Genomic DNA, 22848 nt, shown 5'->3' on the forward strand with positions numbered 1-22848 from the left:
TCGGTTAATTGGCCGACTTCGGCTCAGGTCATGATCTCCCGGTCCATGAGTTCGAGCCCCGCGTCAGGCTCTGTGCTGACAGCTCAGAGCCTGGAACCTGTCTCAGATTCTGTGTCTCCCTCTCTCTGACCCTCCCCTGTTCATGCTCTGTCTCTCCCTGTCTCAAAAATAAATAAAACATTTGAAAAAAATTTTTTTAAAAACAAAAGCCCCATGGAAGGAGCAAGAAAGAAGTAGGACTAGAAAAGCCAGTCTGGCAGCCTGGAGAGGTGATCAATGTGGGTCGACCAGCAGGCCTGTCCACTCTTGTCCTACCAACCTTTAGCAACTGCCCAGAGGAGATTTTTTTTTTTTTCTTTAATCACCCTAGTTGACTTAATCAAGAATGCATTGACGTAAAGGAGGAAACAAGAAGAAATTTCTTCATACCCCGGGAGGCATCTGACAGGGTAAGAATGGATGGGTTAGCTGTATTTTTAGAAAAATTGTCTCTGCAGAGAGCTGGTTTTCCTGTTCTTTGTTTCAACATCTCCAAAACCAAATTGCTTTTTGAACAACCATGCCCTAGCGGGCTGGAGAACTGAAGACTCACGTAAACATGGCCACAGTAGGGACCCTGTTTCTTCAGTATAAGCTCTGGGAGTAGAGGGCACCTGAACTGAGAGGCCAGGGGTGGAGGGAAGGAAAACAAATTCTGGTAATAAATTCGACACACTTGGGTTTTAAATTAAAAGTGGAAAATGTTATATTTTCCCAGATAAAAGTGAAACTATGGGTGAATTTTTCTGTTGTTGTCACTATTATGTTCGATGTGCTCTAAAAAGATAAAGATAATATAAATACAATTTAATTTTTTTTCCGCTCAAGATCAGCTAAGGAACGAATTTATGTAAAGTGTACCCACAAAATTCGGTGCTTTATTACAGGCTCTACCACTATTTTCTGACTGTTGAGTGCACTGACCTCAACTCCTTAACCAGGCTATAAGTAGGAGTTGAGGATAAATGAAAGGGATATAGACTAGTAGTTAGAATGGGGCTCTGGAGCATTTTCCAACATTATTAGCTGTTTCATCTTGAGCGAATTAATCTCCCTGTGTCTCAGTTTCCTCAAGTATAAGATGGAGATAACAACAGTACCCATCACGTAGGGTTATTGAGAAATCCTTAGAGCCATCCACGCCTGGCACATAGTGGGCACTCAGTAAATATTAGTTATTATTTGGTATTCCCCCAGAGTACCCTTCCACAAACTCAGCGTCAGTCGTATTATTGTTTTTCAAAAATCTACTGCGGTCACTGTCTCCCTTTGAGGCTAAAGGTCTTAAGAGGCCGACTGAGGTTCCCATGCTGTCCACTCGCCCGAGTCTCAGTAAATCCCCAAGTGCATTCTCTCACTGTGCTTTAACTCCTGATGCATTGTTTTCACTCCCCACCCCCAACCTAGTAAGCTGAAATCTTCTCTCATGAGTATCTGGTTATTGGCATTGCTCCCTCACTAGAATGAAAACTGAATAATAACCTTTCTCAGAACCCAAACAATGGCTGGCACATAATAAACGTTCAGGAAACACTAAATGATTGAATGACACCATGTCTATTAATTTTTTTTTCAAGATTTAGATCAGATTTCACCAATTCTATGCATGTAGTCTTTCTAGATGTCTTTATAAGATTACATTTTATTTCTTCTGGGCTCTAACAGCTTTTTTTTTTTGGATGATTTTATTCATTACATATTCACTATTAATTTTTTTTTAAATAACAGCTAACACTGAAGAAGTGCTTAGGATAGGCCGAGTTCTTCACATATATCAAACTCACTTAATCCTCACTGTCCCATTTATAAGGTAGGTACTATTTTCATTCCATTTTTACAGATGAGGAAACTGAGGCACAAAGAAATTAAAGACTTTGGCCGAAGGCACACAGATGGTAAATGGAAGGCACCGTTCTTCACCCAGTCCAGACTTGTTCCTTTCCACTCACTGTCTCTCCTACAAAGAATCATCCGATTCCCATTTCGGTAGCACCTTTCCCCAGTTTCAGCGTCAGTGGCTCATATTATGCAGAACAGCAATTCCACGCGGCGCATACAGCATACATTAAATTAACATGTGGTTCACTCTGGAGTATCATCACCTCTCTAGGGCTTCGCGGGGTGTGCGGAGTCAGCGCCTACAACTTGCGTTGGACTTCCGGGGGATTTCAAAGATGAGGATGCACCGCCTTGTATCGGAGGGTCACCTAGTCTTCCTGAGGCCTCAAGACCCAACCCACATTTCTGGCACTTCCAGTGATCTTGAACTCTCCTTTTAGCCAACGCAGTCCATGATCTCCATCCCTGGCCTGCTATGCAAGTCAGTGGCTCTCAATTCAACGTCGCCAGGTCCGCTGGTAAATTAATAGAGTTTACCTCCTTCCCACCCTGGGAAGCAGGACTAAGGAGTGGTCCAAACCCACCTTTAACAGCCCAGCACTAGGTCCTGGGCCCGTTGCAGACCCAGCCGGAGCCCCCTGCCCTACTCCCGCCCAAAGCTTAGCGTCCAGACCCAGCGTTCCAGACTCGGCCCGCCCGCCGGCGCCACCCGCCTCCCCTCTCGCGCGGGTGACTCAACCCGGGGAAAGAGAAACCTCTCGGTTTTTTCCGACCTGGGCAGGGGCACGCGTCCCGCCCCGCCCACCACCCTAGCCCCCGCCCGCCTGAAGTTGTCCTTCTGGTTTGCGCCCGGGAAGCGCCGGCGTGGCTCCCCGGGGTGTGGCCACAGGACTTCAGCGACGCCTTGCCAAAGGGCGGCCCCCTCCCCAACCCGGAAGGCAGACCCCGCGCGGCCGCGGCGAGCCGGGCATGCTCACTGGCGCGGGCCGGCCCGCAGCCTGGGCAAGAGAGGCCCTCGCTAGGCGGCCCCCCGCGCTGCCAGCTGGACTCGGGCGGAGCCGGCGCCCCAGCGCAGGGTGGCTCTGCCAGTCCCCGCGCGCCTGAGCGGCCGCACACGTGTCCAGGCGTCACGTCCGCGCGCGCCCCCGGGGCTTGCGTCAGCTGCCGCTCCAGAAGCTGGTGGGCCGGGGTTCTGCGCACCGCTCGGGTTCGCGGCCCGCGACGCCGCCGGGAGGAGGAGTCTGGGGGCGCGGAAGACTGTTTGGAACGCCGGGGGCCGCGGAGATCGTCGGCGCAGTCCAGTCCCTCTCCTGCAGGAGCCGGCCGTTTCTGCTGCTCGGTTCCGGGCTGGGCGCGGTGGCGTTGCCTCGGAGCCTGCCGCCCGCGGGGCGCGCACCGCCTTGACCCCGGCGGCCCCGCGGCAGGCAGGCGCCCGCAGTTCCATGGTTGGTTCGGAGCGCGATGAGCCGCCCGTCCTCCACCGGCCCCAGCGCTAACAAACCCTGCAGCAAGCAGCCGCCGCCGCAGCCTCAGCACGCTCCGTCCCCGGCTGCGCCCCCGGCCGCCGCCACCATCTCGGCTGCGGGCCCCGGCTCGTCCGCGGTGCCCGCCGCGGCGGCGGTGATCTCGGGCCCCGGCGGCGGTGGCGGGGCTGGCCCGGTGTCCCCGCAGCACCACGAGCTGACCTCGCTCTTCGAGTGCCCGGTCTGCTTTGACTATGTCCTGCCCCCCATCTTGCAGTGCCAGGCCGGGCACCTGGTGTGTAACCAATGCCGCCAGAAGTTGAGCTGCTGCCCGACGTGCAGGGGCGCCCTGACGCCCAGCATCAGGAACCTGGCTATGGAGAAGGTGGCCTCGGCAGTCCTGTTTCCCTGCAAGGTAAGCCCAGGTGCCACCCGCGCACCTCCGCCTGGCGACCTCCCAGAACTCCTGTGTCCTCCAGCCCACTCGTATGAGCTGAGAGGCAGGTGGCATCTCTCTTATTTTAAAAAAAGAAATGTTTACACTTGTCCACCCTCCCCCACGCCCACCTGTCCACTTTGGGAGTAACTCTGAGCTGACAGTTGCCCGAGTGCTGACCCCGGAATAATTGGCACGCGATCGTTTTTTAGAACGCATCACAGCTCTCCCCTCCAGGTGCCTGCGAACTCTGTAGACTCTGTGCTTGGTGTGCTCGGTAGGGTTAGACTGGACAAGTAAAACTTGGACCAGGAAGCTGGCGGGCGGGGTGGGGGTGGGGGGTGTTGGGGAGGGAAGAAATAAGCGAGCTAAACGCACCCTTTACCAGCGCTCCGCTTGTAAGGATCTGTACTGGATTCCCCCTGCACCCCGCGCCTGCCCTCTGCGCACGCCTGACACGTGGGAGCCCTCGGGAGTGTAGCTAAAAAAAGGGCGCCTACAGCCTGTTTTCCTCCAGCAACACGAAAACCCTGCGAACCACGCCTTACCCTCTCCTAGCCTTCCAAGGACTAGGGAGATGTGTGTTTGTACTAAGTGGGGTGAAAACAAGAGTTGATTAGGAGTTTATCAGGAAGGGCACATAGGAGCTGTTACAGTTCTCCCAAGCCCATCACTTTATTTATTTAGTTTAAAAAGTTAGCAATGCTCTTGCAAGAAAAATGCAAACCACTGAAGAAAAGTCACATGAAAGACCAAGACCTCTCACCCCCTTTCCCACCATTGTTAGGCTTACTGTGTATCTTTATGGATTTGTGTAGCCACGTTTACACTTTCACAGCTGAATATAGAATCCTGGATGTCAGCGTGTGTCAAGAAGCTTCCTAAACACACACAGACATAAATTCTTCTCCAGAAATAACTTGTGCAAATTGCTGTTGTAAAGTCGTATTATTATACGTATTTTTTCTATGTCTGAAACCTAGCTCTACCTCATTGTATTTTAAATGGCTGCCTAGTTTTTCATTGTGTGGACATATTATATAGCATCTGTTTACTTACATCTAGTAATTAAAAATCTTCAGGAGCAGTTTCTGAGACATACCTGTCTATAGTACCTCATGATCATCTAGAGCTGGACCATAAAGTTCGTTTTCTAAACTTAGAAATGGAAATCATGTCATTAATAGTCTTTTTTTTTTTTTTTTTTTTAAGTAACTGTTCTGCCTCTTGGGCCATCTAAGCTGTCTTGCATTTCTCCTTGGTGCTGCTTATTTTTATAGGGCAAGAGCTTATTTTTAAATTAAAAATAATCCACCAGAGAATTGAAGCTTGGGACTCAAGTCAGTAAAATGAGTGATTTAATTTGGTCTGTGCCCTGCCACAAATCAAGTTTAAAATAGCATATTCAAATACAGGTTTGAATCCGTGTTTGGGCTATGGGTTTTCAGTTAACCTTAAGAAATTACTCTGCTTTCAACCACCTCTCATATAATGTTGACTAATTCATCCAGCCCAGTAGTTGTTTCTCATGAAATTTGGATGTTTCTATAATTTTTTTAGGGTGATGAAGAAGATGGAAGCCTTGTGGTCAAGAAAAGATTTGGTGATAGTTGACATAAGAGTGGGTATTTGATGTTTGAGATATATCATGGGGACTGCACGGGGTGTCCCATAGGATTTCGGAGGAGCTACCTTTTCAGCTCTTCGCTTTGTCCCAAACGTTCAGTGGCTTACAGAAGAAATGGCTTTAGGTGAATTACAGTTCACAGAGGGACATTTGGTTTCAGTCAGTATTCCATAACTTATTTTTAAAAAGAAATCTCATAAGAGCATTGTGTTGCTCCCAAGAAGAAGGGAAGGAAGCAGTTATGCTATATAAAGTGTGAAGTTTCACTTTCAGGACCTAGGATTCTGGTTCCTATTGAAGCATGTTTTTTGTTCCTAATGTGTAATATGCTAGTGAAGCCCTTCTTGAAGAACAGTTCTCTTGGGAATCAGGGGTACTCAGTGTTTCTAGACATGTCAGTGGTTTTCCAAGTCCCTATTCTATTTGAATGCATTTAAGGAAAGCCATCACGTTGCAAGCTGAAACTAAACAGGGTCAACCATTCCCCTACAGACCAGGCACCAAGTTTAGAAAGTGATCTTGGAGTCACTCTTGTGTGAGAGATTCATAAAGCTGGAGAATGCATGCCTCAACTTTGACCAGTAATGCAAACTATTGACAGGACAGCTCAGCCAATTAGTTTAGATAAACCAAACTTGGATATTATACAGCAAGCACCAAAGATAGGTCAGTTGAGGGTTGAGAGCAATAGGGAGTGATCAGACCTATGTCAGACTTCAGCAAGATGGGTCTGTGTAGCGAGCCCTTGGCTTGCGCTTACTCCTGGAAATCATAGGGACTGCCTTGTCACTGCCCCTACCTGCTCTCAGAACTTCTCTTATGGGCTGGCTCATGTGAGAAAAACAATGTTGGATGATATACCAGAGCCCAGGTCTCAAGTGTAGCCGGGCGCTGCCATTGTTTGCCTGAGAGACCACCTCTTGGGGCCTTGATTTCCTCATCTGTAAATAAAGGGATTGAACTGCTTGACTTCCAAGGACCTGTAGCTTCTAGAATACCATGAAAAGAAGGAAGGCTATGTGGAATGGTTATTGGGTGCCTGTGTTCCAGCTATCTTTCAAGGGTCATCATTTATTAGTTTGCCTTTCTTTTTTTCAGATGAAGAAACAAATGTCTATAGAGAGGTTAGGGTTAAGTGACTTGTCAAGATCAGTAGGCCTGTTCATGAACCTGCATCCCAAAGGCACACATCCTTTGTGCTACGTAGGGATTTTTGCCTTTTATTCCAAGGCCCCAGACTATAACTTAAGGTTGGCACCCACCAGGAACAAACAAAACCATCTGATCGGATAAGTTTACCAGATGGGCCTCTGATGGGAACATCCCAAAGAGACAACATACATGTTCGCTATGGAATTCACTGGTAGGAATTTTGTAGGACATGTGGGATGGGCAAGTCAGGGGGAAATAGCCCACAGAATTAACATTTGGGGGTATTTCATCACAGCTCTGAACTGCTCATGCTTCAGTTGGCTCACAAATGGATTTGTTGCCAAATAGCTTCCTTACATAGGTATGGGGCCACTTAATTAAAGGCTAAAGTGTTGCCAGCACCTTTGACAGAGGGAACCACATGCATTATTAGCTCAGGTCTCCTTTTAAGAAAAGGATCTCTATCAAAGTAGGGCTGTCTTGCACTTGTGCTATTTTTAGTCCATTCTATGGCTTGCTCTATGCCTGAGAAGTTTTGACATCCTCTTCCCATATCTCAAACCCACCAGCTCTCAGTGGAGCGTGGGTGTAGGGGGAGAAGTGAAGGTTGACACATTTGTACCCCCACTCAACAGTGTATGTTATCTGAATATCAGCCAAGTATTTCTCTCCCCAAAGGTGGGGAATGCTAAACCACTCCAGCCCACTAACACTCTGAAGCATTTTCTCTCCATTTTTTTCTTTGTTTTCTCTAAAAGTTTCTAACAGCGTGTCTCCAGATAATCACTGAACTGGAAAGCCTCAGTCAGACAAGTCTTCCCTGCAGTTGGGTTGTGACAGTGTTGCTTTTGTTCCTGAAAATAGAAAGTTAAAAGCCCCTCAGTGTGGACAAACCTAAAAGGCAGCGGGGACAGGTGAAGTGAGGGAGAGAGGTGTCTGACCCGTGGCCAAGGGTTCAGGAGACCTCAGGGAGCAGTCGAGGCACTTTCTGCTCAGCCCTGGCTGATCGGCAGGGGTGAGAGTGTGGATGCAGCCTGCCAGACCTTTGGATTTTTTTTTTCAAGAAAAGCCAGAAATCTGGATTTTTTTTTTAAATGTGAAGTATCTCAATTTTTTTTTTTTTAACATTGGCCAAATTCATATTGAAGGCCAGAACGTGCAAGCCAAACCACCCCTGTCTGCAGACCAAATTCCAGCTGCCAGCTTGCAACCTCTGGTCTGGTTCTCTTTTAGAAAGCATTCGCTGAGCCTGGAAGTTTGCCTTTAACTCTTACTCTCCGTGAACTTTGGAATTCTGAGCGGTCCCAACTGTAGGTGGTTTTATAGCTTATTTTCATCTATGTTTTGCCAAGAGAATAGTCTATCCTGGCCCCCTGGGGAGCCTGAACTGTTGTCCCAGGGACTAGACATTTGACTTTGAACAGGTCAGTTTATGTCTTTGGACCTGAGTGTCTTTAAGAGAAAGAGTTGGACTAAATCACTATACCATTATTAAATCATTATACCATTAGGGAAAATTTTTTCCCCCTAAAATTTCACAATCTAGGGAAAAGAGTACTAGGCAAAAGACAGAACTGGGTTCTCATCCTCGCTTTGTATGACCTTGGTCCAGTCACATACTTCCCTGAGCTTGTCTGTTCATCAGTTAACAAGAATGGAGATAACACCAAGCTGGTAGGTTGCTCCGAGATGTGACTCGAATTGCTAAGTCTTTTGCTTCACCAGATCAAATGGAAGGTGGGTGGGATCAAGGCGGTTGCTGGGTGATGGATGATCAGTTGCCCAGAAGTCTGAGAGGATAAGCCACTTTGCCAAAACCATTTCAAAGGTCTTTTCTTCATCTTGAAAACTCCTCTAAGACAAAGACCATTTACTTTGGCTATTTCCCCTGTGGTCTTCACTACTGACCGAAGTTGGCTAGGTTTCCTCTTGAAAGCGTGCGCAGGCAAGCACCAGAGTCCACGTACATCTACGGTGAGGCTCCAGATTATCAGGAACCAAACTGACAGAATTTTTGAGTGTAAAATTAAGAACAGAAGCACTAGAGGGGCGCCTGGGTGGCTCAGTCAGTTAAGCGTCTGACTTCAGCTCAGGCCATGATCTCACAGTCTGTGAGTTCGAGCCCCGCATTGGGCTCTGTGCTGACAGCTCAGAGCCTGGAGCCTGCTTCGGATTCTATGTCTCTCTCTCTCTCTCTGCCCCTTCCCCACTCTCTGTCTCTTGCTCTCTCTCATACATAGGGGCACTTGTACCCCAGTGTTTATAGCAGCACTTTCAACAATAGCCAAATTCTGGAAAGAGCCTAAATGTCCACCAACTGATAAATGGATAAAGAAGTTGTAGTTTATATATACGGTGGAATACTACTTGGCAAAGAGAAAGAATGAAATATGGCCCTTTGTAGCAACGTGGATGGAACTGGAGAGTGTTATGCTAAGTGAAATAAGTCATACAGAGAAAGGCAGATACTATATGTTTTCACTCTTATGTGGATCCTGAGAAACTTAACAGAAGACCATGGGGGAGGGGAAGGGAAAAAAAGTTACAGAGAGGGAGGGAGGCAAACCATAAGAGACTCTTAAAAACGGAGAATAAACTGAAGGTTGATGGGGTGGAGGGAAAGGAAAGTGGGTGATGGGCATTGAGGAGGGCACCTGTTGGGATGAGCACTGGGTGTTGTATGGAAACCAATTTGACAATAAATTTCATGTTAAATAAATAAACTAAAAATTTAAAAATTTAAAAAATTAAAAGAAGAAAAAAAAAAAGAACTGAAGCACTAGAATGCTGGGTAGGAGCCCTAAAGTTTATGCTGATTCTACACATAGTTGGCAGGCATTTTTCACAGGTCACCACCTTCTAGAACTAGGAGTAAATCACTGTGACTTAAAGTTGACATTAAAGTTGACCAGAAGGGAGGAGAACTGAAAGGTACAGCAGGTCTGGTCTGTAAAATGCCTAACCTGAGATTGGATTAGATCCTCCTGTTCTGTGTTAGATCCCTTTTTTTTTTTTTTTGAAGCTCCTACAAAATACCGTATGCGTATGACTACAGTAAGACCTTATAAAATGTAAGAGCCAGACTCGTGCAGACAAAATTTGTGAACGATGGCATTTTTCACGCAAACTCATAAGGTCCTCACTCCTTGAAAGGGACACACAGTAGGTACACATTTGCTAAAGCGAACGCCCGGTGCAATACATTGTGTATTACTGGCGAGTTGTGCAGGGTGGGATCATACATGGGGCATCAGAATATGACTCTGCTCTGCACATACTGAAGAGGAAAATAAGAAAGCTAAAAAGTTTTCCTGATTAAATATATCTTTATGTTAAACCTGAGAATGTGCTTTCTAAGGCTTACTAGAGATAGTGAAAATTCTCTAGCAGAATTTCATCACTTTTAACCCAGGTCCTCATCTAGCTCCATTAGCTTTTCTTAAACATTGGGAAATTGTTGGTCTCATCTCCAGTTGGGTAAAGGTTTTCTGTAGTGATTTTTCGACTATATGGTGTCTGTGAGATAAAAGATTACCCCTTCCCAGTGTTTAGCCACAGACACTGTAGACGGATGAAAGATATACCTGTGTTAAATGTGTGGGCCTGGGCCCTATTTTAAAACTTCGAATGGACAAAAGTAGTATCTTTGGGTTACTCCTATCCCCAGGCTACCTTCTCCTCTAGTAGTTTTTTTGTTTGTTTTTTTCTTAATTTAGTTTTGAGAAACAGAGACAGCGCGAGTGGAGAAGGGGCAGAGAGAGAGAGAGAGGGAGGCACAGAATCCGAAGCAGGCTCCAGGCTCCAAGCTGTCAGCAGAGTCCGACACGGGGCTCGAACTCATGAGCTGTGAGATCATGACCTGAGCTGAAGTCCGACACTTAACCGACTGAGCCACCCAGGCGCCCCTCTGCTAGTAGTTTTGAGGGAGGCCCTTCTCGAACCTCCTAGTCCAGATCCCCGCTGCATCCCCACATGAGGGGTTTGGTGACTTCTCCAAACCTCAGCAGCTCCTTGGTAAAATAGGGTGCACACTGGGTTGTTGTGAGCATCAAACATGGTAATAATTCATGCAAAGTGCCTAGCACAGCCCCAGCACTGAACCACAGCACGGTTAGAAGCTAGCAGAAAACAAATGGTCAGTGTGTGAGGTCAAGTCCAGGCATAAACTTTAAAAAGAAAAAAAAAGAACTTCTTTTCTCCCACATACTCTCCTACTGAGTTTCTCTTCCCTCCTCCTTATCATGTAGGTTTTCATACAGCTGAGTTACCCTGGCCCCGGCATCGGTTTTTCAGTGACAAGGCCTCATGTTTTTCATTTCTATAATGCTTTCAGAGGAGAAAGCCTGGTTAGATTAGGCAGTGTTTTTTAACATGTATATTTTATTTTACACATTATAAAGTATGTTTTTAAAAGTTATCATTATTTTAAAATGTAGAACATATAAAAATATAAAATTAGGGGCACCTGGGTGGCTCAGTCAGTTAAGAATCTGCCTTGATTTCAGCTCAGGTCATAATCTCAAGGTTGTGAGTTCGATCCCCACATTAGGCTCTGACCTGGACATGGAACGGGTTTAAGTTTCCCTCTCTCCCTCACTCTCTGCCCCTCCCCCACTTGCACTCTCTCTCAAAATATAATATATAGTTAAAATATATATTTATATATAATATGTATATGCAGTTAAAATCTCTTATAATCCTCCCACCTAGAAATAACCACTATACCATTTTTGCACTTGTCCTTACAAACTTACATCGACATCAGTGGGGTTTTTCACTCAAAGAAAAGCAGGTAAGATAAACCACACACAATGTCATAACATATTTTTTCATCTAACACATCGTGACTGCTTTTCAACATTGGTAAATAGTCTTTAAGTTCATGTTTAATGGCTGCATAGTATTCTAATAGTACCAGAAATGTTTAAGCAAGCTCCCATTTGTGGTCATTTAAATCATTCGGTTAAAATAAATTTTTTTAAGTACTGCTAGAGCAGTTCTTGTGCATAGGAAAGTAATTATTTCCTAACGGTAACTTCCTAGAAGTTGGATGGTAGGGCCAAAGGGTATGTGTAGAAATCAAAAAGCTTTTGATAGCAGAGCCAAACTGCTTTCTCACTTGGAATCCTTCACAATTGAGTGTCCATTTCTTTACACCATCACCTACAATGGGTGTTATCCTTTTGGCTTTTTTTTTTTTAACACTACTGCCTGCTTTTTCTCCCTGATGGAACCTTGGGCCAGAGCTGGCTCTTCCTGACTACCTACTAACTTTCATATCCCCCCATACCTGGGAATCTCCTGCAGCCTCTCCCTCCTACAAACCATCTGACCAGCCAGTCCTTGCCTCCCCCGCAACCCCCTCCTTCTGAAGCTACGAGTCTAACAGAGGAGACAGATGTGCCCGCAGAGCCCTCCTCAAGCAGCAGGAGCAGAGGAGTCTAGAGACCTCTCAGCAGTGTTGGGGGACAGAGCCGCATTATGTAGGATAAGCAGCTATCTACCCACAAAGAAAGAAGGGATGGAAGGTCCTGATGGGGTTACGTAGGGAGGCCAGCAGAGCTGCTTGTACAGAGTGTTGTTTACCTTGTCTGAACGAGGCATATTATCTCATGTTATCTCCTCCTCATCACTTTGTAAAGGAAACAGGACACAGTTAGTATCCTGCCTAAGAGATTTGCCCAAAGTCCTACAGTTTGTAAGTTCAGGGAACAGAAACTCCAGGATGGGCCTTGTAATTACACACACAGTGTCTTTTCCCCCTCAGCCTCCTGCCTTTCCCGTTATCGGCTTCGCCCCTCCCTGAGGAACAACGATCCCCCCTCCCATTCCAAATTCACATAATGGCTTCTGGCAGGATGACCCCGGTATCAGGAGGGCCCTCTTATTAAGGTTGCCAGGTAAACTACAAGGTGCCCACTTAAATTTGAATTTCAGATCAACAATATTTGGTGCAATTTCAGGTAATTTTCTTTTGGTGCAAGTATAACCCAAATGTCGCCTGGGACATCCTGGGCATCTTGTGTTTTCAGTTGCTAGATCGGGCAGCCCTACCCCTTAAGTCTTCCGGTGAATGCGATTGTTTTAGTTGAGAAATAAAGACTGCAGAGGGATGCAGCCCTGTTGGAGGCGGGTCATAGCGTTTAGTCTGATTATGCAGGTGGGAGCCTGGCTTGGAGGAGTAAGGGCATAGTGACAAAGAGCGGGCGAGGCACTGGTAGGGTGGCAGAAAGCCTTTAATTCCGGCTCTGACCCTGAGGTGCTTTTGTTTGCTTGAACCCACGCTCTAAAGGCACCTCACAAAACTGCTTCTCCGGGAGACTGTGTCGTTGCCTGCTGACTCTGGTCTGGCCGTGGTCAGATGAGAAGCGTGTTGGGTCAAACGTCAACTTTTGTTTAAAGTTTCTGAGATTAAAAATAACCCCCTGCCAGCCCAAGGAGGCTTTGTACGGCCAGATGTGCTCCCCTCCCCAACGGCAGGATGTTCTCAGATGACCGGGCTAACATCGCCCCAGTCTGCCCCCAGGACACCTGTGGTAAAAAAGTCATCTGCACCGTGGGGTTTGTCAGCGTTCTCTCAGGCAAACAGAGGAACTCTTGAGCCCAAGACTTTATTTTTTTTTTTATTATTTTTTTAATGTTTATTTATTTTTGAGACAGAGAGAGACAGAGCATGAACGGGGGAGGGTCAGAGAGAGAGGGAGACACAGAACCTGAAACAGGCTCCAGGCTCTGAGCTGTCGGCACAGAGCCCGACGCGGGGCTCGAACTCACAGACTGCAAGATCATGACCTGAGCCGAAGTCGGCTGCTTAACCGACTGAGCCACCCAGGCGCCCCAGAGCCCATGACTTTAATTAGCATTGCCTTCTCCAGCAGAAAGCTCATGAAGTTAGATGTCCGTGTTTTCTTAGTCTCGCCACCGTTTGACGGTGCTGGCCCTGAGTGATACCATCTTCTCATAATAGTATCCGTGGAACTGTTACGGAACCTTTGGCTGAGGATTCTTTGCGCTGCCTCACAGTGGAGGTAAGGAATCCACCCTCTGGGTTAGTGCAGATCCACTAAGGTTCTTAGAGGATGGTGGCTAGACAGATGCAGGTTGAGCATCGTGACTGAGGCACAAGAAGAGAGTTCACTTTCTCCTGTTGCCCAAGTCTAACCTTAATGAGAGTCCACGGATGAGTGGTCAACGGTTTTGTAGATTCACGCAGAGGTGACATGGTAGGCTCAATTTGCGCTACACGGAACGCAAGGTAACTGAACTCTAACTGGTGGTTGTAACCCCCCCCCCCTTTTTTTAATATTTATTTATTTTTGAGAGGCAGGGGGGAGAGAGAAGGAGAGGGAGAGGGGCAGAGACACAGAATCCCAAGCAGGCTTCAGGCTCTGAGCTTTCAGCACAGAGCCCGACGCAGGGCTCGAACTCAACGACTGTGAGATCGTGACCTGAGCCAAAGTTAGACGCTTAACTGACTGAGCCACGCAGGCACCCCAATAAACTCATTTTAAACAAGAGGGATATAGAGCCGCTCGAATGACAACCGTATCGTTTCCCCATCTATGTAAGATTGCAGAAAAGCTTCAAACACCCCCACCCCGAATAGTTTATGTAAATAAAATATGTGAAATTCCTTTATGAAAAATAACAAAACCCATAGTGACCGAAGTCTAATAAAGATATTTTTCTTTCTTGATCTCAAGATATATTGATTTTTTTAAATTCTAAGTTCCATAGTAAGACTTTTAATTAAAGTAAAATTAATACGGTGGAGAACAATCATCTGCAGATAAACCTAATGTCTGTTCATTTACCAACAAATGTCAGGTGGGCAGGAAGTAGGCAAATCAGTAAATCAATGAACAAAATAAATAGACCCATAAATTAACTAGAAAATAACCTGTGATCATCCACTGATATTTTGAGGGCACAGTAACAGACTTTTAGTCATGAAGGAGCTAGTTCAACTTGCTAGAAGTCCTTTTAGAAAATGGTAAAATTGGGGCACCTGGGTGACTCAGTCAGTTAAGCATCTGACTTCGGCTTAGGTCATGATCTCGTGGTTCATGAGTTCGAGCCCCACGTCAGGGTCTGTGCTGACAGCTCAGAGCCTGGTGCCTGCTTGGGATTCTGTCTCCCTCTTTCTCTGCCCCTCCCCTGCTTGCACTCTGTTTGTGTCTCTTAAAAAGAGTTTTTTTTAAGTGGTAAAATCTGGGGCCACCTGCACGGCTCAGTTGGTTGAGCATCAGGGTCTTGATTTTGGCTCAGGTCCTGATCTCACGATGCCTGAGATTGAGCTCTGCATTGGGTTCTGCACTGATGGTGTGAAGCCTCCTTGGGACTCTCTCTCTCCCTCTCTCTCCGCCCCCTACCCTGCTTGCACTTTCTCTCTCTCTCAAAATAAACATTAAGAAAAAGTGGTGAAATCTAAGTTTAACTGCCAGTTAAAATGTAATTTCACCATGCTTTGGTTCTATATGAGGTTTAACTACAACTGCCATTCAAACAAGTTTTTTTTTTAATTCTTTTTTGAATTTTTTAAAAATTTATTTTTGAGAGAGACAGAGCATGAGTGGGGGAGAGGCAGAGAGAGAGAGGGAGACACAGAATCCAAAGCAGGCTACAGGCTCTGAACTGTCAGCACAGAGCCTGATGCCAGGCTTGAACCCACAAACCAAGAGATCATGACCTGAGCCCAAGCCGGGAGCTTAACCAACTAAGCCACCCAGGCACCCCTTTCATTCAAACAAGTCTTAAGAATGTTGAGGGGCGGGGGGGAAAGAATGTCAAGAAGAGAAAGACCTCTACCAATAGTCCCCTAATTATCTGCTGATCATACATAGTAAGTTATACCGCCAAGAGATCATCCTTCCACCTGAACTGGTATAACCCAGATTCCATGTGTGAGTTCACCTCCCCGGGAGTAAAAGAGGTTTACCTGTGTAAGAAAAAGGGGGCATGGGTAGCTTCGTCCTGGAGCCTCTTTATGACATGTCTGGAATCAAGTAGAGGAATTTCCCTTGGACCACTAAGCGTGATAGATAATGAACCTGCAGTGGCTAGTTAGGATAACAATGAGACTGTAGTCCAGGGCCAACAACTTTTAAAGGATCAGAGGAGCAATGGAGAAAGCTTTGTCTTCCCTGAGGGGCAGAGAGATCAAAGAAGTGTTGGTTATTATAACAACTGATGTCTTCATTGTAAAAATTTATTGGTTCACTAAAATGACTCCCAAGAGCTTCTAGTAAATAAAAAAGAAAAATTAAGTAACTTAGTTGCTTTTACCGGTAGGTATGCAGTTAAAAGTATATATTCTTTAAAAAAAAAAAACAACAACACCCTAGTATAAAATTTAATTCATTCAACCAACCCTGCAGAAAGAATCTCTGCCCCATGGAGGATAAATATGCTAACTCAGTCCCTGAATTCTGTAACACGTTTTTATTTTTATAGGATTTCAAATTTCCACAACGGTTGTAATAATAGTACAAAAATATTCCCATATGCCCTTTATCCAGACTCAGCAGTTGTTTCCTTTTTGCCCCATTTGCATTTGCATTTTGTGTGTTCTTACTTCATACATACAGTTATTTAGCCATTTTAATATAATCTGCAGACATCTTGCCCCTTTCCCCCAAATACTGCACTGTTTCTCCTAAAAACAAGGAGGTCTTCTTATATAATTATGGTCCCGTTATCAAAATCAAGAAATGTGACCTGCAGTAGATACTATTGTCTAATCCACGGTTCATATTCAAACTTCAGTTGCTGCCCCAGTAATGCCCTTTGTAGCAGACCCCGGTCTGGGGTCCTACATTGCATTTAGCCGTCTGTGTGCATTTTGTGATCATTACAGTTTATTAGATGGACAGAAGAGCACACTTTGCTTTTGCTTACTCTAAGACCACGAGGTCGTTTCTTGGATTTAATTCAAACGTTTACGAGCATCAACAACAAAATATTGATCGTGCCTTGTTTTTTCTGAGACACTCTCCTTTGAGGCGCCGGCAGATGGTTTGCTAATAAACTTCAGTTTCCTAGGAGGTGTAAGTGGGCAGGGGCGGGGCGGTGACCCCACAGTCCCTGAGCAGGGACATGCTTCTGCCGGAGCTCAGGGTGCCTCCATTCTAGTAACTTGTTGGTTGTTGGAGCTCAGGAAATTGTTCTTGAATTGCAGGGACTCACACTTAATGAAATAGATTAAGTAACCTGTTCTAAACCAGTCACAGGATCCATGACCTTGACTAGCACTCTGGCTAAGCAGGGTTATTCTGTTTATGTGCTCATTCCATAAACAAATACAATGTGACTGCGTTTATTAGGTAAATAACAGGTGTCTAGTGTTTGTTTTCTGACGTATCTCATCAGATTTGTGTGTGAACGGGTTCCTCTGCCAGAAAAGGAAAAACCCTACCTAAATTCCAACTTAAATACACCCTTCAAACCCCATGCCCAGGGAAAGAATTGGCACTAGTTCCTGCTTTCTGCAAAGACTTAAAACTGAGGCACCAGGTCACATGTCGCCTTTCACAGCAGAACACGTTTGCACAAGAGTTTTGAGCCACCGCAACCTGAAAAGTTTCTAAAGAGCAGTCAGAAATGTTATGTCAGCATTTGTTTCTCATTCTGCCGGCTCATCTTCCCCCTCCCTACATTCTGCTTTAGCTTGGGGCTTCCGTGTGCGGGTGTATCCCTGCGCCCTCGCTCCCAAAAGAGGTTTGCTTAAAGGGAATTCCCACTTCACCTCACCCCACCCCCTGGGGGACCGTGAGCAGCTGTGGCCCTGTGGAGAAATCTCGTTTATAGGTGTGGACGTGTCCCCAGGACACACAGGCAGCCCCAGCGCTCTGTCTCAGGAACGAGAGTGTGCAGCAAGAACCGGGGATCTCAAGGAAAGCTGGCATCCTCTGGATCCTTACTGTTTGGTGGGGCAAGCCCCAGCCAGGGTGTGAGAAGTGAAACCTCAGGACTTTCTTGCCAGGTACCAGAGAAGATGGGAGGGCCTCCTTACTGGTTACTTATTCGTGACGTGCTGCTCCGCTCTTCATTCCTTAGGGAGAAGCGTTGTCATGAAGGGCTGTTTTTTCTCCTTGCAATCCAAGAAAGAAGTTAATATTAGGACCTGCCTGCTTCCAGAAGCAGTGTGTCTGCGGACCCTGGGCTTGGGGGTGGGGGGCGGGTTGGGGACTGGGGGTTAAGGCAGATGTAAGTTTCTTTTACTGAGAAACAAAGTTTCTTTGTTTCTTTTACTGAGAACATTGATTCTTTGACTCCAGAATTACATCCCCTACCTTGAAAGAGCACTGGAGGAGGAGCACGGGAATGCAGGGCTTGCCCCGCGTGTGGCCAGAAATGGCCATGTGGCCGTGATGAGTCAGTCAGTCTGTAGAACGGGTAGAACTAGCACCCTGGCCTACCTCCAGGATCTGCAAACCACCAGGCTCTCCTTGTGTGTCTCTTCACTGGCAGCTGGCGTTCCCGAGCTGTCCTGGGTAGTGCCCGTTGGGTGGGGAATGACCAGCCTGACCTGCTTACTGGTGTGGGCCCCTTCTCACAACTGGCATTGTGGCTGCCCAGCCAGGTTTTGTCATTCATCAGAATCAACCCCAGGCCATTCTGCCCTTCCCCAGACATTTGGCCATGCCTGTTACATTCCTGGGTGTCACAATGGGGAAGGATTGCTACTGGCATCGAGTGGGTAGAGGCCAGGGATGCTGCTAAACATCCTACAGTGCACAGCACAGCCCCCACCATGGATGATCTGGTCTAAAATGTCAGTACAGGTATCCCCCACTTTTTCAAAGTCCATTTGACATGATTTTGCTTTTACAAAAGACCTGTTTTTGCTAACCAAAAGAAATCCGAAGAGGATTTTCACATCTACGAAAGAAGGTGGAAAGGGAAAATAGCGGTCAGCATTTCTTGGGCAGTGCACATCCTGAGCAGCAGGAGTGGCCTCACCTAGCTTCTTCCCTGGGACCTACACTCAGCATCAGGACTCCATAGCTTTGAACTGCATCTGTGAGCATCTGTGCTTTATCTCAATTGATTTTGTGCATCTGTTAGCAAGATGTATCCTAAGGTATCAGAGAAGCCCAAGAGAGGTTATTTCTTGGCACTAGGAATGCTGGAAAAGTTTTTCATCTAAGTTAATGGCGATTGCTTCTTTGCTTTATGCCATTTTGTCTCACAAAGGGTTTTGTAGAAACACTGTACGTTCAGATAGCGGGGAAAACCTGTAGTGCTACTGTACAGGAACCCAGAAAACAAACTAAATTGTCAGTAAAGTCCCCGAGGGTATCTGGACCTGCCTTCTCATTTAGGTTTCATCCCCACTGTTTGCTCCGCTCCCCCAATGCTAGAACCGGTTGGAGCTGTTCCAGCCATAGTCCACTTTGCCTACAGTGAAGCTTTCCCAATCTCCTCCTCAGCCCATCCCCACTTTGAAATCGACTGTCACCACCACCACCACCACCACACCCCCCCCCCCCCCCCGCCGCCCCACCAATCTTTGTTTGCATAGTTGTCTGTACTTCTGATAGTCTTGAGTTATTTGTTGTTGCATGGCATGGCCCCTCTCGACCGGAAACCCCAGGAGGGCGGGATCTGCAGCGGATTCCCTCTGTGTGCTCCAGGACAGAGGTTGGCAGCCCTGAGGAACCCTCGGAGCTGGTCAGGAAGACACAAGCGAGGGGCCGGTACAATTTGGGTTTGCCGCTCAGAGGCACCTACAGAGCCTACAGCGTCAGGGAATTCAGACTCTGAACCCTCCCTCTGATCCCCGGATGCGAGCCCCTATTCCAGAACAATGCCGCAACAAGTATGCAGTGTAGCACAAGAGCGCATGCGTCTGTGTGCGTGTGAGTGCACGCATATTTAAAGTTTAGATCTTTTCTTTTTAGAGATCATCTCTTATCCAGTCGTCATAAAAGTGGCACCAGTGGTCATGAAGACACGCCCTCGCCCATGATGGAAAAGAGAAGGAATAGATTGCCTTTAAAGTTCAGCCTGTTTAGAAAAAGCAGAGTAAGCACCTAACACTTTAAAAATATACTTATTTAAGTTAATAGAGGCTGTAGCAAGATATTTTTTTGTAAGGTCGTTGTCCACACGAATGCTAAGTAGCGCCTTTTCTATTTGTGTAGCTTGGGGGAGGTTCCCTGTTCTCTATATTGGGCTGAAGGAAGAGTGAGTGGTTTGTAAGGCAAACCAGATAATTCAGAATGTAAAAATTCCTACCTGAGCTACACAAGAAAAAGTTCTAAAATGACTGCTAGACGATAAATATTTGTTGTACATCTGAGTTCGTGAACACGGAGTGGTTTGGGGCTTCGGGTCAGGGGCTTCGGGTCAGGGATACAGGTGGTATCCTTCCCTACACTCTTTGCCAGAGTTCATCTCGTTCTTGGAATGATTCGTGGGCAGCTGCGATAAATGGCCCGTTCCGAAACTTCTTCAGATCCAAGGATCGGGGACTTGTTTCAGCCAGAGAATCTGCCACAGAATCTGAACTAATTCTTGCTATTTTTATTGTGGGTAATGTGTGTTTTTAAGCTGGGCAGAAATGCCTTACCCATCACTCACAGAAAAACACCAGAAGGCTCTGTATTCCTAACCACACCCTAGATTTAAAACACAGTTAGTAGGGATTTTGTTTTTTTAGGGGCCTTAAACTGTGAAGAACACAAAGTAGAAATACATATGGATAAATAAGTTTGTTTTTCCTTCTGATTATAAAGTTTTTTTATACCCATGCTTTTAAAATTAGACCATGGTTTAAAAAGATGAATAAGCATTCCCTATGGGCACAGTAAATAATGAAAACATTTCTGCCAAGTTCTCTTGAAGGTTATTATAATCCACTTTAGGTGTGGGGGAGAAACCAGCTGCATTTCTTTCTTTAAGCCACCCACTTCCTCATGAGGGGAGACTCCTCTCCCTAAGAATGGAGACTGCCTTCTCGCCCTCCTCTCAGTGAGTCCAGTTTAGGGTCCTGTGTGGAGAAGGTCCCCAGTGCCTGCTTGTTGCTAGTGACAGATTCATCTGCGGAGATTAGGATTTGACCGACTTCAAGTTTATAAGGGGTTTACCCCTGGGCAGTGTAGTGACCATCCAAACAGACACGGGGCTTTGTTTTGTTAGCAAATGGGCACGGCATCTTAGACACATGGCCTGGCCCTGCCCACCTTCGCTGTCTTTACGTCTTGGTAGCGGGGTGGGGGAATCCAAGCGGGGTCACGCAGCCGATGTACCTGCCACCACGAGCTTGAGGGGGATGCGGCCGGCTTCTAGTTTCACCCAGAAAGGTGATTCAGGTTTCCTGATTCGTCACAACACACCAGCACAGCTCTCTGGGGAAGTGTCTACCTGTGGGCTGGTGCCCCATCTGGTATCTAGGAGTTAACAGTGTCATTCTTGGGAGGGTTGGGAGAAGTCTGGTTCTTTGCCGTGTGGTCTTTTCCCAAGATAGGTGTGATTTATTCATCAGGACTGTCATCCCAAGTGCAAGGGAGAAAAAGGTTTGGTTCCTACCCTATTAAGGCAGCATTTGAGGGACAGACTGACTATCAGAAAGCTCGTCTGGGACAAGTGCCTGCCCTGGAACTTGAGGAAGTGGTCTGGACCCTCCTCATTTTAACCTCCACTGGCTGGAACCCACCTGGCCGGCAGGTTCCCGAGCTGGTACAGTAGCTCTTGGGTATGATTTCCCATCACCCAAAAAGTGTATGTGGAGCCCCTTGGGACTGGGGATGGGTAAAAGGTGAGGAAAGTGAGGTCATAGTTCCAGCGATGTGGGGGGCCTTCAGCCCCCTTCCGCCCTGACTGCTCACTCCCGCAGGCAAGAGCAGGGAACTGCGGGGGCAGCCGGCCCGCAGCCGGCCTCTCAGTCACCAGCTTGAGCTAGGAAGAAGGGGCAGGGGACAACCAAGAGGAATTAAACTGTTTTCATAATTGTCTCTGGGTGAAAACCAGTCTGGAGGTAACCTGTTCCTTGCCCAGCCGCACACCTAAGCAATTTGAAGTTCTCAAAAATTCTTTAGGTTTCACAGAAAATACGGGGAAGGCCCGGTTTCCTAGGGCTGGCTCAGCAATGCCGTTTGAGATGTTAATAGTAAGGAGCACTTCAGTTCTCACGTTTTCAACAATGTGGGAGTGAGGACGTGGCCCGCCGTCCCTTCCCGGCGGAGGACATTCCCAGTTTTATGTATGGCAAGACTGAGGATGAATACGAACTGAGACTTGTGGTCTTAACTCCTCTCAAGCGAAAGTAGTTGAGATAAGAATTCAGTTTAAGCCCCGGAAACCTAAGTGAGTGAATCGTCTTAGAGGTTTGCACCAGTAGGAGTTTTGAGAAGGCGCGATGGCTCAACGTGTTAATCTTTCTGTCCTTGCAGTATGCCACCACGGGCTGTTCCCTGACCCTGCACCACACGGAGAAGCCAGAACACGAAGACATCTGTGAATACCGTCCCTACTCCTGCCCTTGTCCCGGTGCTTCCTGCAAGTGGCAGGGGTCCTTGGAAGCCGTGATGTCGCATCTCATGCACGCCCACAAAAGCATTACCACCCTCCAGGGAGAAGACATCGTCTTTCTAGCCACAGACATTAACCTGCCGGGGGCTGTCGACTGGGTGATGATGCAGTCGTGCTTTGGCCATCACTTCATGCTGGTGCTGGAGAAACAAGAGAAGTACGAGGGCCACCAGCAGTTCTTCGCCATCGTGCTGCTCATTGGCACCCGCAAACAAGCTGAGAACTTTGCCTACAGACTGGAGTTGAACGGGAACCGGCGGAGACTGACCTGGGAGGCCACGCCCCGGTCCATCCACGACGGGGTGGCCGCGGCCATCATGAACAGCGACTGCCTTGTTTTTGACACAGCCATAGCGCATCTGTTTGCAGATAATGGCAACCTTGGAATCAACGTGACCATTTCTACATGTTGTCCATGAGGCACCGAGGTTATTTGGGCGCAGTGCTCTGTGGTTAATAAAGGTTTTTATAGATGTTTTATTCACTGTGTCTTCACAAGTCAAGACCCACAGTTACCCCCCATGTTCTGTTTGAACAGCAGCTTCCCATCTGGCACTGGCCCAACAAAGTTCACTAAACAGGAACGAATGGGGTTGGCCTATTAGTCATTTGGAGTCTGTTCTGTGATCTGAAATCAACTTTCTTACGAAATTGTACTTACTTACTGAACAGCACTTGACAGGTTGCTCAGGGCTCCTGTAGGCCAGTACGTTAGGAATTAGAGGCTCCTTCCTGTCTGACTCTCTCTATTGGTCTCG

At 46.9% G+C, this 22848-nt stretch overlaps 1 protein-coding gene across 1 annotated transcript; it reads left to right on the forward strand.

Annotated features, from left to right (window-relative positions):
* Nucleotides 1-2681: 2681 nt before the first annotated feature.
* SIAH2 (siah E3 ubiquitin protein ligase 2) lies at nt 2682-22570 on the forward strand. The gene is made up of 2 exons (XM_060638947.3): nt 2682-3756; nt 21952-22570. Exons 1-2 carry the CDS (start codon nt 3340-3342, stop codon nt 22507-22509), a joined length of 975 nt encoding a protein of 324 aa, XP_060494930.1. The 5' UTR covers nt 2682-3339; the 3' UTR covers nt 22510-22570.
* The last annotated feature ends 278 nt before the right edge of the window (nt 22571-22848 follow it).

The sequence above is a fragment of the Panthera onca genome, chromosome C2, assembly GCF_046562875.1.
Source record: "Panthera onca isolate mPanOnc1 chromosome C2, mPanOnc1 haplotype 2, whole genome shotgun sequence".
In the NCBI taxonomy this organism is placed as follows: Eukaryota; Metazoa; Chordata; class Mammalia; order Carnivora; family Felidae; genus Panthera; species Panthera onca.